This window comes from Perca fluviatilis, chromosome 14, assembly GCF_010015445.1.
Source record: "Perca fluviatilis chromosome 14, GENO_Pfluv_1.0, whole genome shotgun sequence".
NCBI lineage: Eukaryota > Metazoa > Chordata > Actinopteri > Perciformes > Percidae > Perca > Perca fluviatilis.
The window spans coordinates 21,823,416-21,845,872 of record NC_053125.1 but is presented as its reverse complement, the minus strand read 5'-3'; the positions used below and the strand labels follow the sequence as shown (position 1 = coordinate 21,845,872).

The 22,457-nt window shown below is 40.3% G+C and overlaps 1 protein-coding gene and 1 pseudogene across 1 annotated transcript; both read right to left on the bottom strand.

The window, feature by feature from the left end:
* Nucleotides 1-2,270: 2,270 nt before the first annotated feature.
* On the bottom strand, nucleotides 2,271-16,092 carry LOC120572534 (transmembrane protease serine 9-like). Its single transcript, XM_039821865.1, has 14 exons — nucleotides 16,030-16,092; nucleotides 14,537-14,557; nucleotides 14,270-14,432; nucleotides 13,307-13,581; nucleotides 13,067-13,200; nucleotides 12,245-12,592; nucleotides 10,680-10,733; nucleotides 10,327-10,406; nucleotides 7,083-7,219; nucleotides 5,553-5,573; nucleotides 5,286-5,448; nucleotides 3,631-3,905; nucleotides 3,391-3,524; nucleotides 2,271-2,914 (listed from the first exon to the last, which is right to left on the bottom strand). Exons 1-14 carry the CDS (start codon nucleotides 16,085-16,087, stop codon nucleotides 2,561-2,563), a joined length of 2,217 nt encoding a protein of 738 aa, XP_039677799.1. The 5' UTR covers nucleotides 16,088-16,092; the 3' UTR covers nucleotides 2,271-2,560.
* A 2,222-nt stretch (nucleotides 16,093-18,314) lies between these two features.
* Nucleotides 18,315-21,482, bottom strand: LOC120572533 (annotated as a pseudogene).
* Nucleotides 21,483-22,457: the final 975 nt, after the last annotated feature.

The following is a 22,457-nucleotide window of genomic DNA, read 5'->3' as shown; positions in this document are numbered from 1 at the left end:
TTTTAGCCCAGTGTAGCCCAGTTTTAGAAATATTTACTTGTATTGTAGCCCTACTTTAGTCCGATATTTACTGGTGTTTTAGCCCTGGTGTTGGTCTGTTGTTTGATGCTATTTCAGCCTTTGTGTGCCCTGCTCTGTAATATTTGACAACACTAGAATAGACTTCTGTAAATGTGCGTGAGTCTGAACTGACAGCATTCACGTCATGCTGGAATGATTTTCTGCCACTCCTCATACTTATTTTTTTTTTTTTTCTTTCTTTCTTTTTTTAAAACCCCAGTACTCAGGCTATCAGACAAAATTCCTTTTCTATTATGAACTTTTTCCATTGAAGGTTCATTTTTCACATGCCATTGTTTCTGACATTCTGCTTTGAAGGATATAAATAGAACAATATATATATATACATATTCTCCACAGAGAATAAAATATTAGATGTGCACAGTGAACGTCTGAGAAAAATGTCTGTACAGAAAAGGCACAAAACTCTTAATACCCGCAGTGTCTGACGGATTCTTCACTTGTTTGATTGAACAAATACCGGCTCTTTTTTTTTTTTTTATTCGAAGCATTATGTCACTGGCTTGGTAATAATGGCATAAATAATTATATTCATGCCACTTAAGAATCACAGCGTTTTCTCTCTTAATTAGAGTTTCTTGTCTGACTTTCTTTCATGGGTTTTTCTTCTTTTATTTTCCTGGCTCTGCTTTTTACACAGATGAAAAGAAAACCTTCAACAAGCTCTGTGTAACATTATGAAAGATATATTACAGGTACATATTCTTTCCTTGACCCATTTTCTCTTTGAGTATCATCTTTCTCTTTGGTCAGTCAGAGAGGAATCAAATAATGTCATATAAAGTACACATAAGAAAAGTGACACAATAAGACTTATTATGTAAGAAAGCATTACTAAGGTCACTCAAAATCAATGACATTTGACACAATAACAGGGGCACTTTCTTAATGATTATCTTCTAAGCTTCTGGACTGATAGAAATAACCAGTTTTAGTATAATCAAAGTGAGTAATATTTCTCACTAAGAAAGAGGCAAAAGGGAGTGACACAGAAACAAAGTGCTTCTACATCAGGGAGAGAAATCAACTTTATTGTCAGAAGGGGGTTTCTCACCCCTGCTTCAGATTTGTTTTTTGTCATGTTTGCGTTCTCAGTGAGAAAAGTCCACAAGCACACAATTCACACCACTGAGACTAAGATAATACTAACACCATAACAGCCACGGAATAACAATAAGGCTGTTGCTTCAGGCTGCTTGCTAGTTAGTTTTCCGATCAGCCACCCAGAACACATCGGAGAGCAGGTTTGTCAAAACTGATCCGCTGTGGCCTGCTGGGGATAGCAGCCGTGTGTGTGTGTGTGTGTGTGAGTGTGAGTGTGAGTGAAAGAGCAGTACACAAGTTTTGGCAAAATGTGAGTTATCACATACGCTACACTAATCAATATTTCTTATATAAAACATTGGTCAAATGTCTAGGGGTTATGTAAAAGGAGTTACTCTTTGAAAAATAAACAATTAAATGGCACTTTCTGGAGAGTTTTGTGCAAAGTAATGGAGAAATCAAGTCTTACATGATATGTGCAAAACTGCAAGGTTAAGAGCCTATGCTTTGCAGGTATTAGGGCATATAGCATTTACATTACACGGCACTGATGTTGCCGTGTTCTGATTGTTCTCATCTCAGCTCCGCTGAGACAAAATAGGCATGCAATTTCAAACATCTTTCATTCATTGTATCATGTTTTCAAAAGCTGCACTTTCATCAAATTTTATGTGACCTATTTAGACTGCAAGCAGGCACATCCGGATGAACTAGCAGGCTTATGTGCCGGGGCTGAGCCCCGGCCCAATGTGTATGTGTGTATGTGTGTATGTGTGTATGTGTGTGTGTGTGTGTGTGTGTGTGTGTGTGTGTGTGTGTGTATATATATGTATATATATATATATATATGTGTGTGTATATATACATATGTATGTATATATATATATATATATGTGTGTATATATACATATGTATGTATATATATATGTATATATATATACACACACACACACACACACACGCGCGCACACGGAGAGGTGCGGAGACTCTGAGTGAGCAGTTTTACCAGATTTCTTTAATTTTGCTAACTGTTTTGATTCACAATTAAGGTGGAAAATAAAAGCTTTGTGTTTAATGTATTTTTGTTGATGTTGAAATGGATTTTAAAACATATGGTATCGAAAAACGTATCGTTAGGAATCTGTATCGAAACTGAGGTATCGAAATTGGCACCGGATCGAAAGATTCTGAACGATACCCAGCCCTAGCTCTAGACCACACTGTATAATTTACAAAGACCCAACAATTCCAGTAATTCCCCTGTGATTATTCTGTGATTATTACAACATTTTATTGCAATTGATTTCATAAAACGTTTTAGTTCTGTATTTCCACTTTCATATTTTCTACACTGAAAGAAGAAAGCTCATATCAAACACAGTGAGTAAGACATTTGGGCACAGAAAACCCTAAACTGTAGTTTGACATTTCCATGTTATACTCCGCCCAGCACATACAGCGAAATAACTAGAAGGCAGAGCGAGGGGAAGCGGAAGAAGTGGATCATGCTTTCACCACTGTCAAACACACTACCACCATCAGGTGTGGTGGGTGGTGGGGGTGTTGGACATTGAAAGAACTGGTCGCTGTCAACTCCTGCAGAGGTGTACTCAACGAAGCCGGGTTTGTTGCTGCCAGCGATAACTCTGCTGATCCATTCCTGGTACTTGGACACACGGGTGTAAACTCCAGGAATATTGGGTAAGCCACAGCCTTGACCAAAACTCACAACTCCACTCTGGATCCACAGAGACCCCTGTTTGATCACCATTGGCCCCCCTGAGTCTCCCTTTGGACAGAAATGAATGATTGTTATTAGGATAGCATTAGGTATCTTTTAGGAGAGGACCTGTCTCGAAACCATTCACCCTGCTGAAGTGTAATTCCCGTAATGCTGTTTGGTAACTGTTAGTCTGACTTTCTTGGGAATTAATATATAAAACATTATTTTAATATTTCAGTAAAGTGAAAGGCTCATCGAGTTATGATAAAATGTATATCGGCGTCATCTCTGTGTGTTCAATCCTTTGATAGCTGTATAACATGTTTACCCTAGCTTAGCACAAAGATTGGAAGCAAGGGAAAACAGTTAGCCTACATCAAAAACAACAAAACATTTCTTGGATGTGAATTATGATTTGTTTATTGTAGGCGTCTTTTGCAACCAATCCACTTGATCCCAGGATGCTATCCTGCTCTCCCCTGTAAAATACATCTCAACAAGGCATTACATAACAAATAGGCTGCACACAAAGGAGTGCTTACCTGGCATGAATCCTTCCCTCCAGCTGGGACCCCAGCACACATCATGTTCCCTGTAATACCACCATAGGTGCAGTTGCACTGTTTGTTTCCCACTATCGGTACCATCACCTCCTGCAGGATGTTGGCAAGTGTACCTAAATCCAGATATTTCAAAAAATCATATTTAAAATTGGTGTGCAAAAAGGACAATATACAACTGTATGCATCATTGTGTGATAAAAGGGAACAGTCTGAGTTTACCATTATCAGTAATACCAAAACCAGTGATCCAGCTTTCAACCCCGGCATTGAAAGTGCTGTTTTCTGCGGCCAAGCAGATCGGTTGTATGTAGTTCGTGAAATTCACAGGCGCCGACAGCTTCAGGAGACACAGGTCGTTGTCGTAGCGGTTGACGTTGGTCGGTAAGCCGTATGAAGGATTGGGTATGACCATACTCACATTCCGTGACACTACATTCAAGTTTAGACCCGGCAGGCTTTGGAGGCCCAAATACACTACAGTTCCAAGGTTAATACTTGAAGACAAAGAAGTAAATGGAGAACATTTTAGTACGTTTTTCACTGTTACAGTTGAGTTTTACAGGTGTTAGTTCTTTTGGCCTTATTTACACTTGAATCAACACACGGTGTCTGGATACATTTTCTGGATAATAATTCTGACAAGTTCTTCTGAGTTTGTGTCTGTGTATTCATGTCACTCAGGGGAGACGCTATGGGTGTTGAAATGAATCATTGCATCAATGCATTGCGATGCGGACCTGGATGATTCTGCATTGATGCAGTGACAGACAATAATCGATTATTGCCTATGATGTTGCTTGTTGATTTTCAGTTTGCTGCTTTTTGTTTTTGTCTGTTGTCTTGTGTGTTCAGACTCCACTACATTTAGGAAGTGTCTTTTTAAGAGCAGATGCAATAAAAATGGGAGTTCTTATACATCTGACTGCTGGAATTTGTTGATGAAAACCTCGTCTAGCAATATATAAAACATTGGGGAGGTGGCGCATCGTGATATTGAATCGTTGACAAGGATAATCATAATCAAATTGAATAGTGAGGCCAGTTAAGATTCACACCCTTAACCCCAGTTTCCACCGGTTGCGGAACGTCTGCGGATCCGCTCCGGAACGGCGGCTGAGTCAATAGGTTTCCATTAAAGTCAAAGTGTGTATTTAGAGCTCCGCACGGCAGAGAGTGCGGGACAGGAAGTCGAGCACAGAAACAAAATAAAACATCCGGTTAATTTTCAAAATAAAATACACCGTGCTCATGGCGGATCATATTTCCCTGCACTACACCTTGAAAACACAGCACCGAGTTGTTTACACTCTACTCCTCTGGATGGAAACTAACTGCTATTGGTTTTGTGTTGTTCTACTCTACGTGAATTCGCGAGATCTCGTGGGTCCTCGTGACTTTAGCTGTCAGTCATGGCCACAGCCGTGCCGCAACAAATCCGGACCTGGTGGGTATTGACGGACGGCGGAGCACGGAGCCAACACGCAGCGGAGCCATTCTGCAGCCGTTCTGCATTCAGTGGAAATCCCCAGTTAGGAGACACACTGGTGTAGATACTTTCAAAAATGCTTGTTTTTTGAGTGGAGTTTGGATCTATCAGGGTTATGCTAAGCAGGAAAATCTTAACGCTAATAAGGCTTTCGCGTAATTGCATCATTCGTGTCTTTGTATGTGTATATAGTATGTATGTTTACAATATTATTGATTACAGCGTGCTGTCCCTGATAGAAATGTATGAGATAATGTCAACAACGTATGAGGGAAGTAATGTTTTATCATGTTTGAAGACACATATTGTGTGTTGCTTGTCTTTATTAACAAAAGCTAACCGTAGCTAAGCATAAAGTTAAAAAAAACTGGCAACAGTGATCCCTTACTCTGGCACGCAGTGAGCAGCTGTCAGCACCCATTGATTGTTGATTAGGGATCCTCCACAGAAGTGACTACCATCATTCTGCAAACTGGCCTGCCAGGGCCAACTTCCTGGAGGCGCATCTTCACCTCCCACAATTCTGGTGTTGAGTACAGCCTGTCCACATACTGACAGACAGAAGAGGAGAGAGAGTTAAACATGAAGTAAATGCAACAAGTCCTCAACATAGCTGACGGAAGGAAAGGAAAATTGAACCTTTAATGATGCTTACCTGGCTGCTGGGAATGACATCCTGAAATTTAGAACACAGACAGAACTATGTCAAGCAAAACTCCTTAGGGTGAAGCAGATGATGCACAAAAGCAGATGCATTTGTGAGCACATTTGGAACTTTGGTCTACTTAATTGTAGAAGAAATCTCCACTTTAAAAATGTTTTGAAAAAACCTGAGGATCCAGTTTGTGAAAATATAATCTATTTTTTAACTGTCCTACCAGTTCATGTTAAAGTCTAGGTTCCACATTTTTCAACTGGCGACTGCCTCATCATGTAACAAAATCTGCGCTTTTGCCAAACCCATACTCAGATCTACTTTGGATTAGATTTGCATGATGCTTTACTCGACATGCCTTGTCAAAACAAACTCACTGCTCATAACTCGTTCTCAGGAAAGGCCCTTAGAACACTAAGCAAAGAAGGAGAAAAACATGCAAATCTAAATACACAAAAATGTGTTTTTAGTTAATTGCTTATCTGCCATTCTTTTGGGGTGAGTCTGCCTAAATTGTTAAGAACTTTCAGGGTAGAGGACACCACATTTTAAGTTTTCAGTTCCTTACACTGCCATGCATTTTTATGCCAGGGAGTCAGTTCTGAATATTACTACAATACCCGAAAACATATTGCTGTTAATGTAGCTTTACATACTTTGCTGTCCGTAAAACATTGATGGAAAAATCTGAGCATTATTCGGTTCTGCCCTCGGATGCTCCATTTGTAGATAAAACACTTCTAAAGAATACCATAAATAAATGTACCAATATTATCTCTGTCCATGTTAGCTCATCTTTGAAAAAAAATTGTTTGGGGGCTTTTCCGCCTTTTAATGGACAGGAGTGCTAGGTGAGAAAGGGGAGAGAGAGGGGGAGGACATGCAGGAAATCGTCACCGGTGGGACTCGAACTCTGGACCTCTGCGTCGAGGCATAAACCTCTATTTATATGTATGCCTGCTCTACCAACCTATGCAACCTGTTTCAAAAGGTCAATGAGTAATTGTGTTAAATAATCGATTTCAATGATTTCAGTAGTGACCAAAATAATTGTGATCATGATTTTTTTTACATAATTGAGCAGCCCTAACTTGAGCTTTTTCTTGATTACATTATTAAATCTGAAAAATTTTAAAGGGTAACATTTTTAAAAACAGCTATCCAATTCCTGCTATTGTGACCCAGTCACAAGTTTTTTTTCATTTTGGTTTTCATACAGCAAACTATTACATATTTACATAAAAAGTGGTGTTTTGATATAGAAAAGGTGTTCATCACTTCGAGGAACATCGCTGAACTGCAGAGTGACTGGTTAGTGTAATCTTTTCATATTTAAGCGCTTACAGGCAGGACGCCACACGGGTGCTTTCATAGATATAAAAAAAAAAAACTTACTTAGGAGTAGTCTTTAAAGACCAATCAAAGTGCCCTCACATCAACTTTAGTAAAGTAGCATGATAGTCGTGTCCACCCTTAAAATGAGCAAAGTAATACGATTTATTTTTAAATATTGTTAAAAGAAACTCTTACCTCTGGATAAGAGAATGATCATCATGGTTGAACCCCAGAGAAACTGGTAGAGAGCCATTGTAACTGTGCCTCCTTCACTTTGTCTTCTCCAATAAATACCCCAAACCTTATACTGAGCGCCACCCACAGTGTCATACCTTTTACATTAAGCTATTATCATTTGTTCTTCCATTTAATCAACCTCCCCACATTCCATAACTGTAATCTACTTGATCAATAGAGAAGCTCTGCAAGAAGAAACACCATCAAGTCAAACATGTTTGTCCTGATGCCTGTTTGTCTGCAGCTTGCATTTACAGCTGCGCACTAAGAACTACAGAGGAATGCATTTACAATGCTATTGAGTAAAAGGTGAAATTCCATACATGAGTTCTTTTTAAAGGCAAGGCAGCTTTATTTGTATAGCACATTTCAGCTACAGGGCAATTCAAAGTGCTTTACATAAAACATTAAAGAGCAGTTAAAAACGATTAAAAAAATGTAAAACCCATAAAATACGAGAATAAAAGTTACAGTGCAGTATAAGAAATTAAACATTAAAGAGCAGTTAAAAACAAAAAATATAAAAGCAGATAAAATACGAGGTTTTAGGCTGCTACTATGGGACAACGTATAAGCCGTTGCTCTATACATGTAATCCACCCACAATCCTTGCCGTTCCCAGAACGGGCTGGTCCCACCGGCCTTACTTTTTAATTCTCTTTATATGCTTATATAGATTGTCATACAGTTTCAACAACGCAACTTCAGTATAAGAAATGAACAATTATTTAAAGAAAGGCAACATCAAAACAGGTCTTCAGCCTTGATTTAAAAGAACTGAGAGTTGCGGCGGACCTGCAGTTTTCTGGGAGTTTGTTCCAGATATGTGGACAACACAGTTCATTGGTCCCTCTATCCTGGGGGTTGTCAACATGAGTGTTAAAATCACCAGCAATAATTACACAGTCAAAGTTAATACAGATTATAGACCGCAGTTCAGTAAAGTCATCGAAGAAGGTTGCACAGTATTTAGGTGGCCTGTAGATATTTAGAAATATAGCTTGAGGGGAGGACCTCAGCTGAAGAGCCACATATTCAAAAGAAGCAAAATTTCCATAAGATATTTGTGTACATTGGAATGAGTCATTAAACAAAATGGCGACTCCACCTCCTTTCTTATTCACTCTATTCTCACTCATACAACTGGGGGAGCTGACTCGATAAGAACAGCAGCACTGTTATTCTGGTCTAACCAGGTTTCAGCTAAAAACATAAAATCAAGATTGTGCTTAATAATAAAATCATTGATTCAAAATTATTTTCCTGCCAAAAACCTGACATTTAGTAAGTCTAGTGTTAGTGTGTTAAAATAATTATCTCTCTCATTATTTGGGACTGGCTGTGTCTGACGAGGAATGGATGCTAAATTTGCTAAGTTTGCAGTTAAGTGCTTCTTCTTACTTTGCGGATTCACCATTCTTTTCTGTTGCCTATCACAACATAAATTGAGGAAGAATTGAAGACGCAGGGCCCGGGCTTGTCCTGGAAAGAGTCATGATTGCCACTAGGCGTGCAGCCTGGACCCGGCACATATCAGTTAAAGCTTGCTGCATTTTGTACACAAACATCCTTATCAGTGCCTCGAGTTTTACTTTTGGTGATTGAGTCACAACTGGGGCAGTTTGATGCCGGGGGCGAATGATGGGAGAAGGAAGGGGGGTAAATTTGGTTCCAGCGTATACCAGCTCCTTCAGCTGGTCAGTGAACTCCAACATGGGGCAGGGGGAAAGAGGGAAAAGGGTAAGTGGAGAAAGCGATGGCATGGACTGGGTATACTAGGCCTGTCACGATAGTCAATAAATCAATTAATCGCATGATAAATTGTTTTTCTCGTCTCTCTCTACCAAAGGAGACTGGAGGACCACTCTCAGTTCCTTAGGGTAACGAGGAGTGAACCCTCTTGTCAGTCGCATGGTCTTTGTGGGGGCGGGACTCCTGGCGGAGAGAGAGACAGAAAACGCTAGTTGAGAGTTGGGGCAGGGTTCCCTACAGCACTTTGCAGTTAAGGCGCCGTCAAAAAACTAAAAAGTATATGAGCGATATCAACCGTGTTACTCGGCGTCCCGTTTTCTCCCTTTCATTTCAAACCACACAGCTGACAACCTGTAGGTGGAGGCGGGTGGGGGGGGGGGACAGGCTCGGACATACAAGCGGTTTCAGGAAAGTGGCTGCATGTGTCCGACAATGCACAGAACATTAACGGTACAAGCCTACAGCTGTCCGCGGACATGGAGTGTGGAAAGTATGTCAGAGGTGTGTGTGTGTGTGTCTGTGTGTGTGTGTGTGTCGGCCCGCCCCCACGCAGCTCCGACCTGCAGAGGAGCAGAAGCCGCACCTTCGCCAAAATGAAGACTGAAAAACAGAACTATTTTGGTACAAACATTTACTCGTGTGGCAGATAGCCATATAGATAGATTAAATTTATTAAATATATATTATTTAAATTTAATATTTTGTGTTAAATAATTGTAAAATATAGTAGGCTACAGAGTCTGTAGTCTATCGTACAAACACTCGAGGAATGCAGCAAACTTTTGACAGCCAGTAGGCTATGAATTGCCTGGGAGAACATGTGTGTCACAAACGGCAATTCCACAACTGTACATCAGCGTGAAAGACGACATACTAAAGGAGATCAAAGACATATTGTGGATATTTAAAATGTCTTCCAGTTCCAGTGTTAAATATTCTTTAGAAATAAAAGTGTATTGATCTTTGAAAAAGTGTACCTGCATTATTATGCCATTATCATTAGATGCAAATTGGTCTCACAACGACAATATTATCGTTTATCGCAATAATTTCTGGGACAATTTATCGTCCAGCAAAATTTGTTATCGTGACAGGCCTAGGTATACGGATCCTCAAAGGCGTCGTGGGTTGGTGAGGAGGTTTGAGGGGTGTTGGACGGGTAAAGAGGCGTGTTGAGATTTCTCGTCTATGCTCTGTGGTTTCCCATGGTCAAATCTTTGCTCAGATGGGGCCTGTGGTGGATCACTGCCGCGCTTTATGTCTTCTCCTTTTCAGATTTGTCTTGTCTCGTGTCCTTGGCCAAGGGAGCAGATGTGTGGCACAGAAAGTAAAGTAGGTTAGAGGTGAACAGCTTTACTCCTGGCTTGTTAAGGAAAAGTCCATCTGCTTTAAAAAGATGTCTCCGGTCCCAGAAAAAAAGTTAAAATGATCTGCAGAGAATGGTCGGTACATGCAGTTGAAAGCCATGTGTTCAGTGCCAACAGTCTGCTGAATCTCTCCACTCCTCTTCTGACTGGCGGTAGAGGGCCACTGATAAACACCTCCGCGTTTAGAGAGCAGATCCATAAAGTCCAGTTTCAGCAATTCAGACTGTTGCTTTACAACATCATGTGACCCTATATGCAGTATCATTTTCTTCACAGTTGGGTGTGCTGCCACGATATCCGGGATTCTTTGGGCCAAGTCAGACACCATGTGTTTGGGAAAACCGAGTATTTTGGCATTTTTACTGCTTTTTACATCTTTTACAGCAGAGTCACCCATCAGAGTTTGAATCCCAGTTTTGAATTGCTCTGTCCTTACCCTGCTGTGTGACAATGAGAAGCAATCCATGTCATCAGATGGAGGTCCAGGGTCCTGCAGAAGTGGAGCAAATCTGTTATCCAGTTGCACACTCGGTTGTTGGGGAGGCATTTTGTTGCTAATTCTCCCTTTTGCAGCTGTCCACGGCTGTGTCCTACTAAGTACAAGGGTTGAAGACGCGCTTTGCATGGATGATAATGCAGGCCAGCCTGTCATATAACAAATCTTAGGGCGCTGTGCCCTGTCCATTAGTCTTCCTCCCATTTCCCAGGAAAATGATTTACTCTTAGGCTTTGCACCAAAAGAGTTCCAGGGAGGACTGCCACTTGTTGATTTATTACCTGTTCCACAGCCCTCCTGTTACTTTGTAGTCTTGTTGGTGCTAATTAGCCGTGTGTTAGCATGCTTTTGTCCATTGTTTTGGGTCCATGGTAAAGTGGTGTCATTCCCACATGGTCCGTTGACTTCCACGTTTACTTCTAACCAGTGAATTCTTTTCTTTTTTTAAAGATACTTTTTGGGGGATTTTTAGGCCTTTATTTGGATAGGACAGCTTAGACTTGAAAGGGGAGAGAGAAGGGGAACGGCCTGCAGCAAAGGGAGTTGAACCCGCGGCCTCTGCGTCGAGGACTAAACCTCTGTACATGGGCACCTGCTCTACAAGGTGAGCTAACCAGGGGCCCGGAACTGAAATCTTCTGAAGGAGTTTGTGGTTGTCATAGGCAGGACCAAGCAGCAAAGTGTCTGCACTATAAGAAGATCAAGCAAGAAAGAGCCACAATCGTAGTTGGTGCAGCAACAGAATAAGCCGGGCTCATTTTTGCTTTCCTTTAGCAACTTGAAGACAAATTCATAGATATTGGTTTAATTAATTAAAGAGACTAACTGCTTCATAGTCAGATAGTATTGTGGGCGGGACATTAAGTCCGACTCAGTGGTGAGTGAAACCGAAGCGGAGTATGGGGGCGTGCCACGCTAGCAGCTAGGCGAGCATTATAATGTGTGTTACAAAGTGACCCACGTTCGTCCCTGAAGTAAAGGCTGGACTACAGTAGAGCTGTTTGGAGCAGTTTGTGAACAGTGTTTTCTCTGGAAGATGGTAAGTCCCTTTGGGGTGGACTTTTGGCTTTTTCACTTTGTTAACCTATAACATGCACAAAAAGATATATAACACAATAAGGGATAGGGAAAAAAGGCAAAAAGCATAATATGAGCACTTTTAGTTACTCTTTAATTTAATAGACAAATGACTCGGAGAATCCCATCTAATTCAATTTTATTTATAGTATCAAATCATAACGAGTTATCTCAAGACACTTTACAGATAAAGTAGCTCTAGACCACACTCTATAATTTACAAAGACCCAACAATTCCAGTAATTCCCCTGTGATTATTCTGTGATTATTACAACATTTTATTGCAATTTAATTCATAAAACGTTTTAGTTCTGTATTTCTACTTTCATATTTTCTACACTGAAAGAAGAAAGCTCATATCAAACACAGTGAGTAAGACATTTGGGTACGGAAACCCTAAACTGTAGTTTGACATTTCCATGTTATACTCCGCCCAGCACATACAGCGAAATAACTAGAAGGCAGAGCGAGGGGAAGCGGAAGAAGTGGATCATGCTTTCACCACTGTCAAACACACTACCACCATCAGGTGTGGTGGGTGGTGGGGGTGTTGGACATTGAAAGAACTGGTCGCTGTCAACTCCTGCAGAGGTGTACTCAACGAAGCCGGGTTTGTTGCTGCCAGCGATAACGCTGCTGATCCATTCCTGGTACTTGGACACACGGGTGTAAACTCCAGGAATATTGGGTAAGCCACAGCCATGACCAAAACTCACAACTCCACTCTGGATCCACAGAGACCCCTGTTTGATCACCATTGGCCCCCCTGAGTCTCCCTTTGGACAGAAATGAATGATTGTTATTAGGATAGCATTAGGTATCTTTTAGGAGAGGACCTGTCTCGAAACCATTCACCCTGCTGAAGTGTAATTCCCGTAATGCTGTTTGGTAACTGTTAGTCTGACGTTCTTGGGAAATAATATATAAAACATTATTTTAATATTTCAATAAAGTGAAAGGCTCATCGAGTTATGATAAAATGTATATTGGCCTCATCTCTGTGTGTTCACACCATTGATAGCTGTATGACGCGTTTACCCTAGCTAAGCACAAAAATTGGAAGCAATGGAAAACGGTTAGCCTACATCAAAAACAACAAAACTTCTTGGATGTGAATTACGATTTGTTTATTGTAGGCGTCTTTGGCAACCAATCCACTTGATCCCAAGATGCTATCCTGCTCTCCCCTGTAAAATACATCTCAACAAGGCATTACATAACAAATAGGCTGCACACAAAGGGGTGCTTACCTGGCATGAATCCTTCCCTCCAGCTGGGACCCCAGCACACATCATGTTCCCTGTAATACCACCATAGGTGCAGTTGCACTGTTTGTTTCCCACTATCGGTACCATCACCTCCTGCAGGATGTTGGCAAGTGTACCTAAATCCAGATATTTCAAAAAATCATATTTAAAATTGGTGTGCAAAAAGGACAATACACATCTGTATGCATCATTGTGTGATAAAAGGGAACAGTCTGAGTTTACCATTATCAGTAATACCAAAACCAGTGATCCAGCTTCCAACCCCGGCATTGAAAGTGCTGTTTTCTGCGGCCAAGCAGATCGGTTGTATGTAGTCCGTGAAACTCACAGGCGCCGACAGCTTCAGGAGACACAGGTCGTTGTCGTAGCGGTTGACGTTGGTCGGTAAGCCGTATGAAGGATGGGGCGTGATCACACTCACATTCCGTGACACTGCATTCAAGTTTAGACCCGGCAGGCTTTGGAGGCCCAAATACACTACAGTTCCAAGGTTAATACTTGAAGACAAAGAAGTAAATGGAGAACATTTTAGTACGTTTTTCACTATTACAGTTGAGTTTTACAGGTGTTAGTTCTTTTGGCCTTATTTACACTTGAATCAACACACGGTCCATGTCTGGATACATTTTCTGGATAATAATTCTGACAAGTTCTTCTGAGTTTGTGTCTGTGTATTCATGTTACTCGGGGGGGGGGGGGAGTTCTTATTTATCTGACTGCCGGAATGTGTTGATGAAAACCACGTGGATGGAGCAGTATATAAAAAATCTGAGGAGGTGGCGCATTGGGATATTGAATCATTGTCATGATAATCGTAATCAAATTGAATCTTAAGGCCAGTAAAGATTCACACCCGTAGGAGAAGCACTGGTGTAGATACTTTAAAAAATGCTTGTTTTTTGAGTGGAGTTTGAGCAGGAGAATCTTAACGCTAATAAGGCTTTCGCGTAATTGCATCATTCGTGTCTTTGTATGTGTGTATAGTATGTATGTTTACAATATTGTTGATTACAGCGTGCTGTCCCTGATAGAAATGTATGAGATAATGTCAACAACGTATGAGGGAAGTAATGTTTTATCATGTTTGAAGACACATTTTGTGTATTGCTTGTCTTTATTAACAAAAGCTAACGATAGCTAAGCATAAAGTTTATAAACTAAAACCTGGCAACAGTGATCCCTTACTCTGGCGCGCAGTGAGCAGCTGTCAGCACCCATTGATTGTTGATTAGGGATCCTCCACAGAAGTGACTACCATCATTCTGCAAACTGGCCTGCCAGGGCCAACTTCCTGGAGGCGCATCTTCACCTCCCACAATTCTGGTGTTGAGTACAGCCTGTCCACATACTGACAGACAGAAGAGGAGAGAGAGTTAAACATGAAGTAAATGCAACAAGTCCTCAACATAGCTGACGGAAGGAAAGGAAAATTTTACCTTTAATGATGCTTACCTGGCTGCTGGGAATGACATCCTGAAATTTAGAGCACAGACAGAACTATGTCAAGCAAAACTCCTTAGGGTGAAGCAGATGATGCACAAAAGCAGATGCATTTGTGAGCACATTTGGAACTGTGGTCTACTTAATTGTAGAAGAAATATCCACTTTAAAAATGTTTTGGAAAAACCTGAGGATCCAGTTTGTAAAAATATATAATCTTTTTTTAACTGTCCTACCAGTTCATGTTAAAGTCTAGGTTCCACATTTTTCAACTGGCGACTGCCTCATCATGTAACAAAATCTGCGCTTTTGCCAAACCCATACTCAGATCTACTTTGGATTAGATTTGCATGATGCTTTACTCGACATGCCTTGTCAAAAAACTCACTGCTCATAACTTGTTCTCAGGAAAGGCCCTTAGAACACTAAGCACAGAAGGAGAAAAACATGCAAATCTAAATACACTTGCAAAAAAAAAGTGCTTAATAAACTAGTTTAATGGTTATCTGCCATTCTTTTGGGGTGAGTCTGCCTAAATTGTTAGGAACTTGTTGGACTCCCAGTCTGCTTTCAGGGCAGGGGGACACCACATTTTAAGTTTTCAGTTCCTAACACTGCCATGCATTTTAGGCCAGGGAGTAATTTCTGAATATTACTACAATATCCCAAAAGATATTGCTGTTAATGTAACTTTACATACTTTTCTCTCTGTGAAACGTTGATGGAAAAATCTGAGCATTATTCGGTTCTGCCCTCGGATGCTCCATTTGCAGATAAAACACTTCTAAAGAATACCTTTAAATAAATGTACCAATATTATCACTGTCCATGTTAACTCATCTTTGTTTGAAAAAGAGAAATTAGAAAGACGGGATCCAGTCAATATAGGGCAAAAAATGGTATTGCAACTTAAGCAGTGTGGAAAGCAACTGATTACAAGCACTCTGCCGACACTTTTAGTGACTGTGATCGATTAGCTTTTACATCTACTTGAGCTAGGGCTGTGCAATTAATCCAAATTTTAATCAGGATTACTTTTCTGGCTTACAGAGTAATCAAGAGAAACGTTTATTTTGCACATTACGTTTTGCAAGTAAACTATTACTTTAACTTGGTTCTCACTTAGAAATAATGTTTTTTCAATAAATGCAACCTGTTTCAAAAAGGTAAATGAGTAATTGTGTTAAATAATCAATGTCAATGATTTCAATAGTGACCAGTAGCCCTAATCGAGTAGCCCTAACTTGAGCTTTTCCTTGATTACATTATACAATTTGTCATTTTGCGGTCATAAGTAGATAATATATTGAAGTGGTTACAGGCAGGATAGCACATGGGTCCTTTCATAGATATAAAAAAAAAAACTTACTTAGGAGTAGTTTTTAAAGACCAATCAAAGTGCCCTCACATCAACTTTAGTAAAGTAGCATGATAGTCGTGTCCACCCTTAAAATGAGCAAAGTAATACGATTTATTTTGAAATATTGTTAAAAGAAACTCTTTACCTCTGGATAAGAGAATGATCATCATGGTTGAACCCCAGAGAAACTGGTAGAGAGCCATTGTAATTGTGCCTCCTTCACTTTGTCTTCTCCAATAAATACCCCAAACCTTATACTGAGTTCCACCCACAGTGTCATACCTTTTACATTAAGCTATTATCATAGAACTAAAGAAGACTGCATTTACAATGCTATTGAGTAAAAGGTCAAATTCCACAAGTTCTTTTTAAAGGCAAGGCAGCTTTATTTGTATAGCACATTTCAGCAACCGGGCAATTCAAAATGCTTTATATAAAACGGAGCAGTTAAAACGATTAAAAAAATTAAAACCCGGACAAAATACGAGAATAAAAGTTATATTATATATAATTAAAGTTACAGTGCAGTATAAGATATTAAACATTAAAGAGCAGTTAAAAACAATAAAAAATATAAAAGCAGATAAAATACAAGATTTTAGGCTGCTACTATGGGACAATGTATAAGCCGTTGCTCTATACATGTAATCCACCCACAATCCTTGCCGTTCCCAGAACGGGCTGGTCCCACCGGTCTTACTTTTGAATTCTCTTTATATGCTTTAATAGATTGTCATACAGTTTCAACAATGCAACTTCAGTATAAGAAATGAACAATTATTTAAAGAAAGGCAACATCAAAACAGGTCTTCAGCCTTTATTTAAAAGAACTGAGAGTTGCGGCGGACCTGCAGTTTTCTGGGAGTTTTTTCCAGATATGTGGAACATAAAAACCAAACGTTGTTTCCCCCTGTTTAGTTCTGACTCTGGGGACAGCAAGCAGACCTCCATAGGTCTCAAAAACACAACACAGTTCATTGGTCCCTCTATCCTGGGGGTTGTCAACATGAGTGTTAAAATTGCCAGCAATAATTACACCGTCAAAGTTAATACAGATTATAGACAGCAGTTCAGTATCATCGAAGTCATCGAAGAAGGTTGCACAGTATTTAGGTGGCCTGTAGATATTTAGAAATATATCTCGAGGGGAGGACCTTAGCTGAAGAGCCACATATTCAAAAGAAGCAAAATTTCCATAAGATATTTGCGTACATTGGAATGAGTCATTAAACAAAATGGCGACTCCATCTCCTTTCTTATTCACTCTATTCTCACTCATAAAACTGAAGTTAGGGGGAGCGGACTCGATAAGAACAGCAGCACTGTTATTCAGAGCTGTAGCGGAGCTAAAGTAGTGTAGTTTTTAATTAATTAACTTTTATGAGTTATCAGGCAAATAAAACGTCCACAGATAATCTTCAAACTGCCAAAAAACGGGCCCATAATCGGTCTATCTCTACTTCATACATATACACTTTAATGGCTATGTCAAGTTATCCAGTGGTGGGAGGAGTACTGAGATGTTTTACTTAAGTAAAAGTAGCAATACCACAGTGTAGAAAAACTCTACTCAAAAAGTATTTGACACAAACACTTCAAATGAACGTTAATGTGGCTCAATGTCTGCTGAATGTGCAAATAGATAATTTTAATGTTTACAGCTTTTTTGCTGACCCCGAAGGTTGAAATAATACATATTTTTATAATATATTTATTTTTATTATAAAACATGGCTGAAAAACATTTATTTACAAAACAATACAACAAAGTAATAAACTTTTCCACACAAACTTTACATCAATCCAACCATCTGCAGCTTTTTGATAATTCAACAAGTGTAAGTCAACACTGAGAAACCCTCCCTGAGAAACGTGTTTTAGCCGTCCTTCAGTAGCTTCACACTTCTTACTTTGCTGCAGTGATGGACAGGTGTACCCCAGGACATGGTGACATCACTGTTTACTGGGGTGACAGGTGCAACAGGCCACATTCATGACCACAGCAGGTGGTTCCATCAGAGACGGCAGTGAGACACTGCGTATCGGTGTGGTGTTAAGTCAAAGACAAATGAGTTGAATAATCCAATTTGTGATTATTACATTTTATCGTAATATAATGGATCAAAAATGGTTTGTTTTGTTGTTGACAATCACAACATAAAATTTTTAATAGTTTGACTTTCATATTTGCTTCATATCAAACACAGTGAATGGGACAGTTGGGCACAGAAACCTTAAACTGTAAATAGTTTTTACATTTTGAGGTTATGCGTCTCCAGCCAACACATGGAGCGAAATAACTAGAAGACAGAGCGAGGTGAAGTGAGTGAAATGGGAGAAGTGGATCATGCTTTCACCACTGTTACACTATTACACACTGTTGCCACCCTCTTTATGATTATTCTGGCTTATCCAGATACTGTTGGTGTTGTTAGCAGGGATTGTGGTGGTAGTAGGGGTCGGGGTTGTTGTGATGGTAGTAAGGGTTGTTGTGATGGTTGTGGTTGCTGTGGTGGTAGTAGGGGTTGTTGTAATGGTATTAGGGGTTGTTGTGGGGGTTGTTGTGATGGTTGTGGTTGCTGTGGTGGTTGTGGCAGCGGCGAGTCTTCAATCAAATCAAAGTCGCTGTCAACTCCTGAGGAGGTGTACTCAATGAAGCCGCGTTCGTTGCTGCCAGCGATAATGCTGCTGATCCATTCCGGACACTGGGACACACGGGTGTAAACTCCAGGAGTCTTAGGTGTGCCACAACCTTCACCAAAACTCACAATTCCACTCTGGATCCACATTAAACCCTGTTTGGTCACCAGTGGTCCTCCTAAGTCTCCCTGTGGAAAGAAATTCAGAGTTTTTGGCATAAGAAATTTATGGGAGGACCTGTCTCGGAAGCAACCACTTGCATTGCTGTTTTAATGCAGTCTTATTCAACGACCTGCATGCGCATTGTATGTCACCAATTTGTAAAACACTATTAGGATTGGGCGATCGCTTCTATTTTATATCGTCCAATCGTGGATACTTGAGATTGCTGATAGGCGAGTCGATCGCCGGTCTGGCAGGCAGGCTACGATGAATATGGCAGACCAGCATGGCAAGCAAAACTAATAACATTTTTGTCAAATGGCTAAAACTAAATCAAATCAGATGCCAACATTTATAATGGTTTCAGTTAGACAAATACAGATTAGTAAACACTGACAATGATAACATGATCTGCAGCGCATTTATGTAATTTTGCAGGTTCCTGGGATGCGAATTAAGATTTTTTTTTTTCTAGATCCACTGGATACTTTATACAGTGCCTTGCGAAAGTATTCGGCCCCCTTGAACTTTTCGACCTTTTGCAGCATTTCAGGCCTCAAACATAAAGATATAAAACTGTAATTTTTTGTGAAGAATCAACAACAAGTGGGACACAATCATGAAGTGGAACGAAATTTATTGGATATTTCAAACCTTTTAAACAAATAAAAAACTGAAATATTGGGCGGGCAAAATTATTCAGCCCCCTTAAGTTAATAATTTGTAGCGCCACCTTTGCTGCTGCATTACAGCTGTAAAGTGGCTTGGGGTATGTCTGTATCAGTTTTGTACATCGAGAGAGACAATTTTGCCCATTCCTTCCTTGCAAAACAGCTCGAGCTCAGTGAGGTTGGATGGAGAGCGTTTGGTGAACAGCAGTTTTCAGTTCTTTCCACAGATTCTCGAGTGGATTCAGGTCTGGACTTTGACTTGGCCATTCTAACACCTAGATATGTTTATTTGTGAACCATTCCATTGTAGATTTTGCTTTATGTTTTGGATCATTGTCTTGTTGGAAGACAAATCTCCGTCCCAGTCTCAGGTCTTTTGCAGACTCCATCAGGTTTTCTTCCAGAATGGTCCTGTATTTGGCTCCATCCATCTTCCCATCAATTTTAACCATCTTCCCTGTCCCTGCTGAAGAAAAGCAGGCCCAAACCATGATGCTGCCACCACCATGTTTGACAGTGGGGATGGTGTGTTCAGGGTGATGAGCTGTGTTGCTTTTACGCCAAACATAACGTTTTGCATTGTTGCCAAAAAGTTCGATTTTGGTTTCATCTGACCACAGCACCTTCTTCCACATGTTTGGTGTGTCTCCCAGGTGGCTTTTGGCAAACTTTAAACGACCTCTTTATGGATATCTTTAAGAAATGGCTTTCTTCTTGCCACTCTTCCATAAAGGCCAGATTTGTGCAGTATACGACTGATTGTTGTCCTATGGACAGAGTCTCCCACCTCAGCTGTAGATCTCTGCAGTTCATCCAGAGTGATAATGGGCCTCTTGGCTGCATCTCTGATCAGTCTTCTCATTGTATGAGCTGAAAGTTTAGAGGGGCCGGCCGGGTCTTCGTAGATTTGTAGTGGTCTGATACTCCTTCCATTTCAATATTATCGCTTGCACAGTGCTCCTTGGGATGTTTAAAGCTTGGGAAATCTTTTTGTATCCAAATCCGCTTTAAACTTCTCCACAACAGTATCTCGGACCTGCCTGGTGTGTTCCTTGTTCTTCATGATGCTCTCTGCGCTTTAAACGGACCTCTGAGACTATCACAGAGCAGGTGCATTTATACGGAGACTTGATTACACACAGCTGGATTCTATTTATCATCATTAGTCATTTAGGTCAACATTGGATCATTCAGAGATCCTCACTGAACTTCTGGAGAGTTTGCTGCACTGAAAGTAAAGGGGCTGAATAATTTTGCACGCAACACTTTTTCAGTTTTTATTTGTTAAAAAGTTTGAAATAGCCAATGAATTTCGTTCCACTTCATAATTGGGACCCACTTGTTGTTGATTCTTCACAAAAAATTACAGTTTTATATCTTTATATTTGAGGCCTGAAATGTGGCAAAAGGTCGAAACGTTCAAGGGGGCCGAATACTTTCGCAAGGCACTGTATATATTATAATTCACTTGATATGAAATCTGCCTTGTAACTAAAATTGCAAGATCAAGTAGATATTCCCGGGATGCTATCCTGCTATCCCACCTCCCCTGTAAACTTAATCAACAAGGCATTACTTAACTAGTACACAAAAAAGTGGTGGTTACATGACATGCATTCTTTCCATCCAGCTATGACCCCAGCACAGATCATGTTCTTTGTGAGGTCACCATAGGTGCACCTGCACTCATTGTTTCCCACTTTTGGTACATTCACCTCCTGCAGGATGTCGGAAGATAAATCTAAACAATGGATGATGAAACCATGATTTCAAAATTAAGATTCATATTGGTGTGCAAAAAAAGACAATACACATCTATATGCATCATCATTTGATAAAAGTGAGCAGTCTGTGAGCTTACCAGTGTGAGTAGTACCAAAGCCAGTGACCCAGCTTCCAAGCCCAGTGTTGAAAGTGCTGTTTGCTGAGGCCAAGCAGACCGGTTGAATGTAGTCTGTAAAAGTCACAGGCGCCGAAAGCTTCAGGAGACATATGTCGTTGTTGCTGGTAAGAGAGTTGTATGAAGGATGGTATTCGATCCTAACAAGTGTCCGTGACACTTCATTCAGATTTGGACCCATCTGGCTTTGGCGGCCCAGATAAACCTTTAGTGTTTTTGAGGTCATCTCTTGAAGACAAATAAGTGAAATTGAGTAAATTTAAGTACATTTTTCACTGTTGCATTTGAGTTCTTCAAGTGTTAGTGCTTTTGGCCATATTTACACTTGTACTAACTAATGGTCCATATCTGGATAATGAATCTGACAGATATAAAAAGAAAATATATATGTATAAGAAACGTATTCCTGTAAGATAATGGTCTTGTATGGACTGCATTTACATCTGATAACCATGCAAGCCAGACAACCTCCAGATGTGGCAGGTAGATGTTGAGCATGTTCATATAATTGAGTACAGGTGATAGTGTGTGCAATGAGAATGATCATCACGGTTGAACCACACAGAAACTGGTAGAGAGCCATTGTAACTGTGCCTTCTCCACTTTGTCCTCTTCATTAAATACCCAATTCCTTATACTCAGCTCCACCCACAGTTTCCTACGTTCCATTATGCCAACATATTAAGTATTTCTTTTTCATCAACTTCCCCACATTAACAATAACATAAACCAGGAAGAAGTTCTGCCTGAGGCCATAAGAAGAAGCACATTCTTGATGCCCGTTTGTGGTCTGGAGCTTGCTTGAGACCGCACACTAATTACTACAGAAGAATGCATTTACCGTTATGGTGACGCAACGCGGTTGGGGCACACTGAGAGTCCCCGCGGAGAGAGAGGGCGCAGCGTGGGTTATTGAGGTAAAAGTCACATCCGCCTAGTTGTTCACACTGCGGCCGCATTGAAAAAAAATCTGATCTGTATCTGATTCAGGACCACATATGGAAGTGGCCTGACTCTGATTTGAACAAATCAGATCTGGGCTAGATTTGAGTGTTCACACTACTTCTGAATTTAACCAAAGGTCACAAGAAATTCTTTAAAACGAGTCGGACCAGAAAACTCATGGTGGTTAAGCCTATGATACGCCTTGTATGCACAATACAGCACAACTTGTGAACAACTATTTACTGTATTGCATAAG